This window comes from Choristoneura fumiferana, chromosome 18 (assembly GCF_025370935.1).
Source record: "Choristoneura fumiferana chromosome 18, NRCan_CFum_1, whole genome shotgun sequence".
In the NCBI taxonomy this organism is placed as follows: Eukaryota; Metazoa; Arthropoda; class Insecta; order Lepidoptera; family Tortricidae; genus Choristoneura; species Choristoneura fumiferana.
Genome location: NC_133489.1, coordinates 20,126,919 through 20,139,259, shown reverse-complemented (window position 1 = coordinate 20,139,259; position 12,341 = coordinate 20,126,919). Strand labels below are relative to the sequence as shown.

General features: G+C 36.1%; 1 protein-coding gene across 1 annotated transcript in view; it reads left to right on the top strand.

Annotated features, from left to right (window-relative positions):
* The window catches only part of LOC141437833 (uncharacterized), a 75,466-nt gene extending 70,472 nt beyond the window's left edge, over window positions 1-4,994 (top strand). Inside the window, exon 3 of the mRNA XM_074101361.1 lies at window positions 4,125-4,994. Within this exon, the coding sequence (XP_073957462.1) occupies window positions 4,125-4,449 (325 nt within the window). The 3' untranslated portion in view covers window positions 4,450-4,994. The remainder of the gene's footprint in view (window positions 1-4,124) is intronic.
* The last annotated feature ends 7,347 nt before the right edge of the window (window positions 4,995-12,341 follow it).

Here is a 12,341-nt window from a genome sequence, read left to right as displayed (position 1 = left end):
CGTGAGTTGAATCGTTTGAGTGTGGCTTCTTGACGGTAAACAACATTACGTTTTATAGGAATGTAGTACTTTTAGGTATTATAAACGGAAAAGTTTGTGAGAGATATGTTTTCGGGCGTGTGTATGTTTGTTACTCATCCACTTGCTGAACAAACCTTCTTTTATTCACTTAACATTACCAGGAATCCTACAGGAAACATAAAATTTGTTGACTTTTTAATTTCGCCGAACTATCATAGGCTGCTAATTTCACATAGTTAGGTACTAATGTAGCTTACATAATGAAGCTTTTGCTTATAATGTAGTTTATGGTTGTGTAGCTTTTTTCAAATAGATCTATTATAAGTTTGCTCAAAGACTACAGTATATCCTCTGACACTTAGGGGCTGTTTCACCATCCATTGATTAGTGTTAACTGCCGGTTAGGTGTGATGCCGTCTCTATTTGTTTTGTTCGAATAGACGGAGACGGCATCACATTTAACCGTCGGTTAACGCTAATCAATGGATGGTGAAACAGCCCCTTATACTATTTAATACGAGAGCGAGAGGGATACGGTACGATACGAATTTCGAGGTTCTTAGTAGCCCTGCTGTTACGAATGCTCCCAATTTGTTTGTCGACGATACATAATCAGTGGAACGAATGGTAGCGTGGGCTCACCCGCGGGGTATGGCTAATGCCGGGACCGAACCCGCATACCAGCCCACGCCGAGCGGAAACAAGCAATACGGGTTATGTCTAGACCCAGTCTAGTGTTTCTATAGCTAAAACTCCGTAGATCTAGATTATTTCAAACCTGCTTTTCATTTTAGTTTTTAGGAAATAAAATATAGGTAAAAATAATACAATTATTATACGTAGTTTGTTTGTGGTTTTGAAATTAATCTATTGAAAATACAAACTGAAATATAGATGCACAGAAAAAACAGAAAAATAAGACCATCACTGGGAATCGAACCCAGGTCCTCGGTATTTTCAATTTAGGTTTTACGGGATGACCGTAAAAGTAAAAATTTGGAATTGAAATAAAAAATACAAAAAGTTTCCAAAAAACCAATCTTAATTAATCTATTCTTATAGCGGAATTAGCGGATGATGTTTATGGGCAGTGGTGATCTCTTACCATCAGGAGACCCACTTGCTCGTTTTCCATCCAGTCGAATAAAAAAAAATCGGTCAGTTTGACTCCCTTCCCTTGTAAAGATTTCGTATCGAAATTGTTGACAAAAAATTTAGTCCCTGACGCCGTAAATTTTGAACTTACTTATTTATTTATATTACCTACACACAAAATGTGTGTGTGAAGTTTCCAATCCGCACTGGGCCCGCGTGGGAACTACTGCCAATTCCGAGAGGAGGCCTGTGTCCTGCAGTGGGACGTATATAAGCTGGGATGATGATGATGACCTACACACACTCAAGTCGATCGATGTATGGAATGCAAATTTGTCAAAAACTATTTAAAAAGCTTGAATAAAATTTACGAAGGTTATTCCAATTTCATTTTCATAAGGATTGCTTTTGAATTCGTTAAATCACGCATACTTGGGTAAACTTGTACCTATGGAATCAATTAACTAAACTAAAAACTGGAATTCAAGACCAAAAAATCTACGACAATGTTGCCACTGAAATAAAATGTGTGTACAATAGTACATTCCTTTTTTTTTAAACACACGATAGAATATTCTTTTTATTAGTTATTTCGATTCTATAATTTAAAGAAGTAATTTTGTTTACTTACTTTTACATAAATAACACGTACTACTATAATAACGTACTTGTATGACTGCATGTGATTGAATCTATAGCTATTTATATGCCGTACGGCAAGAGATAGTATACTAATCAATTAATTACGGTAACAAGCAACAATTGACATGAGCTTTGTATCAAATGCATGAATGTTTTTAGGGTTCCGTAGCCAAAAAGGCAAAAACGGAACCCTTACAGTTTCGCCATGTCTGTCTGTCTATCTGTCTGTCCATCCGCGGCTTTGCTCAGGGACTATCAATGCTAGAAAGCTGTAATTTTGCACGAATATTATATGTAAACTATGCCGACAAAATGTACAATAAAAAAATAAAAAGAATTTCCTCCCATAGACGTAAAGTGGGGGTGATTTATTTTTTCTCATCCAACCTTGTAGTGTAGGGTATCGTTGGTTAGGTCATTTAATACCATTATTTTTCGATTCAGTGATTTGTTTGCAAAACATTCAACTTTAAAGTGCAAAAATCAGGATAGTAATAAGTATATCAAACTTAGGTACTTACAAGGAAAACTATAAGTAACGGTTAAGTTTTCTTGAGAAATATTTAGTTTAAGAGTAAATAGCAGCCTAAGGTATGAAATATACCTAAACATGGAATATTCGGTACAAAATACGAAGTCCTTAGAAAAATATTACTTATTTTTTTCGTAATGACTACGGAACCCTATTTCGGGCGTGTCCGACACGCTCTTGGCCGGTTTTTTGACTTTGAATTGTTCGCCAAAATCATTGATTAACTCATAATTAAAAGTGGCAGATAATATATAAGCTAGGTATAAACAAAACACTTCACTGCGAACGATTTTGGCACTACATCTAAGCTTACCCCTACTAATCCCACTAATATTATAAATGTGAATGTTTGTAAGTCTGTTTGTTTGTTTGTTACTTCATCACGGCTAAACAGCTGAACCGATTTAAATGAAATTCGGTATACAGATTGTTTAAGTCCCGGGGAAGGACATAGAATAGTTTTATCCCGGAAAATTGTATAGTTCCCGCGGGACAGCGGGACGGAGTCGCGGTTAACGGCTAATCGTAATTAAATATTTATCTTGTTTATTGTAATCTCTTGTTTTATTGATTAATATAAAGATGACTATGACATTGGAATAAAAATAATGAAGACTTCATTCTTCTTTATCAAATTTGTCATAGAGTTATCGCGATATTTGCTTTAAACTTAAATGGTGGTCGTCCAAATGATTAGATCAGTTGGGACTCACAATTAGTCACTGAATTACTGAGATCATTCTTTGCATTTTTCATTGTATGTAACACATACAATGCACAATGGATTGTATGTGTATAGTTACGCCCTTAAACATCTGCGCTGTGAATATTATTTGTTGGAAAATTCCCATTTCAATAAATTTTTGAATACTCATACTCCTTTATTGGTAATATCACATTCCACGTAATTTTTTAAAATTATTCTTAACATATTGTTAAGCTACTTAATTAATAAAAATTTTCATTTTTAGAAAAAGTTTGACGACTGCCTATTTATGCAAAGTATTTTATTATGAGCCGAAGATCTCAATCTATTATCATCTCAGCAAAAGTGAAGCAAGTTTAAAAAATATTGGAATTCGAAAGGATAAACATCGCAACACCGGCAATTAAAAATATTTAGTATCTCTTAATCGCTTTGCATTTTTAATTACCGATGGTCCAATTTCTTGAACTCCACCCAAATAAGAAATAAATACGGAACATGTTTATTCGTTATATAAACAAAGTAACATAAATATACGTCGGCAGGTTCGCCTAAGAACAGATTAGACGCTCCCAGGCATTGTCTAATACTGTTTTACATATAATCAAGAGCATAACCGTTCGAGGATGTTGTTCTCATATTCAAAACCCAATCGTAAACTATTTGGACTGCTTCCAATTATTAGAGACCACGAAATCAGCTGATAGTGAATACCCAGTTGCTAGCCCGGGCTCTACGTGGATTATTGTATTATTTCTATTGCCAATGCCGATGCCACTTGGCATCACATAAAACCCCTTTTTCACGCAGTAAACAAGATATATTTATCGCCCTGGTTCTCTGAAAACACATCGACATTGAAATTTTATTTCTAAGCGTGATACCATCAACAATTGCAGTGGTATGTTTATTTTGTTTTTCTTGTGCTTTTATTTTCTTTATTCATTCGTATTTATTTTCGGCCTGTGTTAAATAGATATCTTATTTTCTTCTCACTTTTACTTTATGTAAATTATAGCCAAGTTCTATTTTTTACTTTTCTTTTTTATTTTCATTTGTTAAAGCCACAACTGGTTTATTGGTGTTAGCGTTACTGAAAATGCTTAATATTTATATTTCTTCTTTCAGGAAGCAATACTCTAATCATTCAGAATCAGAAGCCTCCATAGGAGCTACCAACACACATGATGTCTTGCTGTGTGATTCAATGGATCCCCAAGTAGCTGAATATATACGTGCAGCAGAGTTAGCACATGAATTTGTTGTGCCCGAAGTTGTGCCCGAAGTTGTGCCCGAAGTTGTGCCCGAAGTTGTGCCAGAAGTTGTGCCAGAAGTTGCTCGTGAAATCGTGCACGAAGTTGTGCATGAAGTGAAAGAGAACTGGGATGAGCCTGCCGAGGGATCGCTCCCTTATGAAGTACCCGATGTCCCAGAAACTGAAGAAGAAGAATAGCTGCTTATTTTTATCTTATTTATGTTTATAAAACTTTTTATCTATTTACTTATACATCCATAATTATTTTGAGTGTTTTGTATTTAATAATTGTACTTAACTAAAGGATCTTTTATTGATTGTACTTCAACATTTTCGTCTATCATATCTTTGGATTTATTAACTATATGAGTAGTTATTAAGTTTCATCATCCTAAAGATTCGCAATCGCCTAAAAACAAATTGCAGTAGCGCAAGACGACAAGTACCTATCGGATTTCATACAAGATGTCAACGAATATTTGTGTATGTTCTTGAAATAAATTCGATTGTAAGCAAACATGGATTTGTTCAATAATAATAATAAAAACTACATGGCGAATTAAGAATTTAATTTGATTCAGCTAAATAAAAATCTTTTTAAGAACATACTAAAAGACAAAGTTGGCAAGCCAAATGTATCTGGTTAGACATGTCACTGTACATTTGCACTATTTATAAGACCAATTTACCATGTCAAAGCAAATTAACTAGCTATTTTTAATTTTATTAAACAAATGCGCTTATGTTAAATGAATATTTATTACGATGATTTTTCCTGCATTTCTTTCGCATAAATAAGATAAATACCTGCAAGCATTTTCTTTTTCGTTATTCGACGCCTGATTTTTGTTCATCTTTTTTAAGTAAATACAACTAAGTTTGAGTTTGCATGTCGTACCTACGCAGCTTTCCAAGAGCTCAGGCCTTTTGCCTTTCGTGTTACGTCGTCAAGCAATGAACAAACAGTCACCAATCTGAATGAGAGGAAACTCGGCGTGCGGTTGCTATGACTCTGAAAACACGAAACATATCTCCTTTATCGCACAATTTAAAATCAACTCTAATCAGCTACAGGAAAGATGAATTCGCAAAAGCGGAATCGCATCGCATGATTGAAAACAACTGAATGCAGCGCAAAATTCTCGATGCAAGAGAAAATGCACTGTCCAAGAGTGTCACAGGGTGGTCAATTTGTTGCTTTCGCTTTTCAGTCAATATGCATTACAGATGTTTTCGTCAGTGCTTATTAGCACATGTCTGACTGCATCCATACGTTCTCTACCCAAGCTCGTATTTCGCACGATTCTGTTGTTATAAATACAGCCATGTATCTTGGAGGATAGAGTAAGGTTTCCAGCAAGTGTGAAGGTGAGATAGGAGCTTCGGTAGGTAAATAGTTTTGCCAAGGTCTGCCGGAGGTGATAATTCACTTACATCTGTTATGTGATGCGGCACGGCCTCGGTAATTTGCCACTGACATTGTGGGAAGCCAAGTTCAATGTCAAATTTTGATGTTACAGTAGCGCTACGCTAAGTTATTTTGCAGTTTGAAGTAAACACCAGAGATGCAAAGATGAAATTGTAGTTCTAATAGTCACTAGCGTTTCAACCAATTGGATTCAGTACCTATCCTCTGTTGCTGTTATATTAAAGAAATGAGCCGATTGTAAGGATGTTATAAAACGATACGGCGTGCTTGCAACGTCAATTTATAAAAAATGAATGCTTGTTGATGCTTATTTATTCAATATATGTGACATGATGCTGATAAAAGAGAGATTAAAATGCTCAATAACCCTAAATTTATATTTCTTATTAGAAACTTTTCTTTTGTTTCACCTGTCCCGATGTTTGTCGTTAAATTTGATTCACTTTCCGGTTACCGATTGAGCTGAAATTTTGCATACTTGTGTCACTTTTGTCAACTGCGTGACAATACAATAATCTGGTAGTGACATCCTGGTAGTCTGGCCAGGATCGTCTCCGCAGCACGGAACTTCTCAACGGTTAATGGCATCGACTTGAAATTTGGTATGCATGTAGTTTGGGTGACAATGCAAGTACAGTCAACAAAAAGTACAGTCAGCAAAAAAAATTGTGTTAATAATTTAATTTTTATGGTTAGGTTATTTTTTTAATAATGCATTTAAGAAAGATAAGGCAGGAGAAAGAGAAAAATATACCTATGTTTTAATGGATAAAACTAATGAAACTTGACTGCTTGTATTTTATTGCAGGGGAATACTTAGAAGTAGTACTGATAATAATAGATAGGGCATTTTTCTACATCTATTTTATCGTGTCATCTATTTATTCTGCTAAAACGGGAGCAAGACAAAAATCATAAAATTGACAAACATAATAAGTCTATATACCTACTTACTTACATGGTGATAGTTCATTTGAATTACCTGATGCAATTTTCTAAGAACTACCACCTGGACTAATTTATATGATCCTGTAATCTAATCTACATAAAGTTTTAGATTGAATAGGATTCATTACAATCCTGTAACGATGCCAATTTTTGAGAAAATTGTTGCTACAAAATGCTAACGGTTTATTTAAAAAAAAAATGCATTTTAATACATTGTGATTTTCAACATTATTTAATTTGGATTGCTACCACCATCTTGCTCGCTAATCCTGCAGTGAAGCAGCAGTGCTTGCACTGTTGTGTTTCGGCTTGGAGAGTAAGACAGCCGGTGAAATTACTGGCACTTGAGGTATCCCATCTTAGACCTCTAGGTTGGCAACGCGTCTGCAATACCCCTGGATTACCCCTGGATCTCTTACCATCAGGAGACCCACTTGCTCGTTTGCCATCCAGTCGATTAAAAAAAAATTGACACTTAATGCAAACCCGCTAAAAATATTTATCCAATTGTCGAAATAACAATGATCCAGCCTGACCCTGCGCACGTCCTGTCATGTATAACTTGATCCATCCATAGCTGTACTCGTACATTCTTCCCACATTACATTAGGTGTGCAATGGACCTATGCATTCTCATACAGTTGTGGTCCAATTTGGGCGTGACTTGGTACGGAACGAGGGGTCTTCTTGATTGCTATATATAAGCTTTCCGGTCTACATCGCTCGTTGGGTTGGCTTAGTCTGAGACGTTTTGTAGCTGAATCACATCCTTATTCAGATAGACAAGCTGTATATATGTACCTATAGTTTGTGCAAGGAGCATGGGAATATGTATACTCCGTTCTTAGCTATAGCCTATAAACCAACAAGAAGTCGGAAAACCCCCGACTGTGTCACATCAAAGTTCAATATCTCAAAAACAGTTTAACCGATTTTAATAAAACATGACCAGGACGCATCGCTAGAAAACCTGCTTTCAAATAAAAAAACCGCATTCAATTCGGTCCACCCGTTTAAGAGCTACGGTGCCACAGACAGACAAACACACATAGCGGTCAAACTTATTACACCCCTCTTTTTGCGTGGGGGGTTAGGTAGTTTGACTAAAGTTAAATATCACATAAATAAATCACAATCATTTCAGGAGCGTAATTCGCGAACAAAATCATAACTTCAAACAAAAGTCACAGGCATGTTTCAATCGAACCCACTTGTTTTCTTTAAAACATAAAAACATGTACATGAAATCCAGACTAAAGTAATAGTTAAAATTTCTGGATTTTACATGCGCACATCCAAATCCTGTAGGAATCCATACTAATATTATAAATGCGAAAGTGTGTCTTTCACGTCGAAACGGAGCGACGGATCCACCGTGATTTTTGACATAGTGATAGTTTATGGGCCAGAGAGTGACATGGGCTACTTTTTAACCCGGAAAAAATGCACAGCTCCTGAGGGAATAAAGTAAAAAAAGTAAAAGTAAAATTCTTTATTTGTAAACAAAAATAATGCTACACATACAACAAATACAGTACATACAAACTAACACAAGTTTTAACTTGCACTGCGACTCCACAAACACACGTAATAGCGCGTGATAACCGAATTCGTTTATCAACACTATTAGTACAGGGATTCTGGATAAACAGTTCTGAGGATCAACAAGTACCACGCTTCTAAAAAACATACCTATTTGTGTTAGTAATCTGTAACAAAAAGCAGCAGACGCAACGTCATCCGCAAGGCCGGTGTCGGTTGACGGGCAGCGGTTTCCATTCCATGAATCATCGGTAACCGTTCAAGCAAGCACGTAGGTACGACCATTCAATGCCTTTTAGCTAAAGTAGCTAAACTTACATAGTGTCGGGGGTAGTGCAAAAACGCTAACCTACCATACCTACGTGAATACCGCGAATCTGCACTAAGTATGTGTAGCAATACAGGACGGCTTTAACTTAATGTAATACAGTACAATGACTGTTTATTAAACACCATAGTATATAGAGAAAAATTTCCAAGGTAAGCAATAGGCGCCTTATCGCTTCAGATCTATTGAACAATGTTTTTCCATCGTACATATGTGATGTATGATAGATACAGTCTAGTTATACATAGCTAATAGATACATAAATAGCGACAACCATTGTAATCATATTAGTAATAAATCATATTTACACTAGATTGGTCGTCTATTACTCTACGCCGATCCTCTCACCCTACACATATTTATATTGCTTAGATAAATACGAACTTTTCCCACAAAATACGATGGCAGAACATTATTCACTGCATCTGTACAATAGAAAGAAGTAAGGAATAGATTTCTTTACTTCATACAACTTTATAACTCCAAAACATTTTATATTACTACATACTTCGGCCAAACAAGTGGTCTCGCAATTTTTAGCACAAAATAATAAAATTAGCATTTTTTGTCATTGTAACATGTTGCGTGATTCAATAAGCATTATGTTAATGATGAAGGAAATTATTTACTATGATAACAATTTATGACGGTTTAGGAATCAAATTTGTTCACTGTGGGTATCTTAAATTTAGAAATACAAATCTGGAAAACTAACGAATCGAAATTGTTTTAAATCTGAACATAAAATATTTATTATAATTGATTTCTCCATATTAAAAAAAATACAAAAAATTTAAAAACTGATACCCTTCTGAGCTCAACATCTCACGTCAGAAAGATATGTTTACTTTGCCTTATCACCGACAGTGAAACCATACGATGTACAAAATCCACAATATTAACCTCGCATGTCAATGCTCTATTTAATTTTGTGAATAACATTATGTAAGGATTAGTCTCGCTGCTTAATGGCATCTATTTACTATCGTAGTTTTGGAGTTATGCCTTTTTTGGAACAAGCACATTTGAAAAATTGTAATATTTAATTAATAGATGTAGCGAAATTTTAAAAATATCAGCGTTTTTCTCTTTCCAAACAGAATAGGTACAGAGAACGAATCAAATTATAGTCTTAGAACTATGAAATCTTGTCAATTGTTGTAAATGTTAATAATTTATATTGCAAACGAAATTGATGAAGGAAATTATTTACTATGATAACAATTTATGGTGGTTTAGGAATCAAATTTGTTCACTGTGGGTATCTTAAATTTAGAAATACAATAAGGAAAACATACGAACTCTTAATTGTTGTAAATGTTAATAATTTATATTGTTACCGAACGTAGCAACTATCAGGGCGCCGCAAATACGTCATAGCTCATCCCAAATTTAACGACTGATACCCATTCTGAGCTCAAAAGCATCTCACGTCAAAAACAACTATTTAAGTACATAGTGGCGACAGTGAAATCATACGATGTACAAAATCCACAATATTAACCTCGCATGTCAATGCTCTATTTAATTTTGAAGAATAACATTATGTAAGGATTTCAGTCTCGCTGCTTAATAGAAGCACGCTGTTTACTAAAGGCAATGACGGCGAGCTGGACGCATGCCATACCTTGGCCACGCACTTTGTGTAAACGTGAATAGTTAAGAACGACAATTTTAACTGTACCCTTAGTGTAAGTTTTCGGTTACAAAATACGTCTCGATCGCGTTCGCGTTAAAAACTCAATTTGTATGGAAACACGAACATCGCAAACTTTGGTTTATTTAGGTTTATTTTGGCTCCATAAGTACCTACCTACCAACTAAAACTAAGACCAATCTTTCTTTCTTTTCTTTCTAAATTACGGATAAGACACGGAGCTTTGTTGTCAGTAGCCTAAAAGTTTACCGACGACGCGCACCGCAGGTAAAGTACTGCAAGAAAGTTGGATAACTAGTAGTAATTTACGTCACCTTCGTCACATTCATCCAATTAACAGCTTCCGGCCCTCGCTCGCACACGCATTTTAACGAGCTACAGCCACGTAATAATGAACACGCTGCTGACGAGAGCTGATAAAGTTTCGTGTATGCAGGCAGCTCCTGTTCCTATACAAATGTGAAGATAAATAATTTAGAAATGTCAAAAAGGCTCCGGGTATAGTGAAACTTTGTTAAAAGGTCCTGTCTGGATAAGTGTAGCGGCACATATATGACATCTCAATCCCAATTTTTTGTAATACGACACCTTACCACCCACATAAGATTTCACTGTATTCCAATCGGACAGAATTGAAATTATTTTTATTCAAACAATTTCTTCCAGTTTTGCTGTCGGTGTAAAAACAAACGATCCCGCTTGTACAGCCAATTTGTAGCAGAGTCCTAAGGTTCAGGTTTTATTAAGGTTCGGATTGAAAAAATTATACCACAGTATTCACAGGAAAAAGTAGTTTTTAGGGTTCCGTAGCCAAAATGGCTATGGCGTCCGCGGCTTTGCTCAGGGACTATCAATGCTAGAAAGCTATAATTTTGCACAAGTGCAAATTGTCATTAAAATCGAACTTACTGTTCCGTAAATACATACGTCCAAAAGCCCATCACTGTCGAGCTTTGTTTCTGCGTGTTGACTATAAAGAAGGAAACAATAGTTATTTGTGAAGTAGGTACTTTTTACTGACGCAAGCTGGCTGGATCGCGACCAAGAGGCACGCCGAACTAGAGCGTAAACATTGCTATGATGTACACCGAATATTCTCCTAAAAATAAACTGATCGTTTCGGGCTGTGAGATAACTCTTTAGATAATGCACTGGGCTAGTGGAATTTGTTTTGAATGCCTCGCCTGTCAAACATACCTGTATACCTACGGATATGCATCTATGATGTTACCTCAACCGCTTTTCTAGATACTGAACCAGTGAACCAATGATCTTCGGCTTCTTCTGCACTATCCATCAAGCGAGGGAGAGGTCCATGGCTGGTCAATTTATCCTGCAAAGCCCCATTATCTACGTCCGTCTCTGTCCTTTTAGGTTCCAATGATTATATTATAATCGAGTCTCAACTCAAAGGGCTAACAATTTCAGCTCATTTAGACTTCAAGTGCCTGCCAAGCACCAGCAGATCCGACTTCTGGCCGGAGGGTGTGGTGTTCCGTCGTTTTAGGGCAGCGACGGCAAGATACGTAGTTCGAATTTTATACACTTCGTAGTATTATAGGGCCAGGGGCGGTGCGGGGCATTCGTCGATTTTTCACTTTGAATCGTAATTGATCTTAAGCCTATGAAACGATTCACGGATCGGATCGCATGCTCTTGAATCGATCTCAATTTATAAACCTAATAAATACTACTTATAAAAAATAATATCTACCAGTTTTTCTTCCCTTGTAGTACTTCCGAATTCCCACCCTATTACTTAAGAACCTTACAAAAACAAGTAGGTATTTACCTAGTAGTTCATCTATTCTAAAGATCTCGTTTTTCTCCATGAAAGTGACAATTGCAACAACAATATTCCCGAAATTGTACAAAAAAATGCCACTTAGCACACCATTTAGTCGAATCGACACTGAATATCGATATCGGCTACATCACTATTTAATTTCGTCGAACCCTGGTAACCCTGTAACTGTCATTGACTTGTCAATTTAGTCTCACGAATTATGGCGTCGACTTTACTTAGTGTAGATCATCCACTCGCAAGCTTCAAAACTGGTTTGAAGGTTGGAACAAACGTAATGTACTGCCTGGACCTACGGTAGCAGGCTCCGCATAAACCTAAGTAACCATTGCTAAATTTAATAAGAATACCTACGGGTCCCTTAAGTTTCAATAAAAATTCA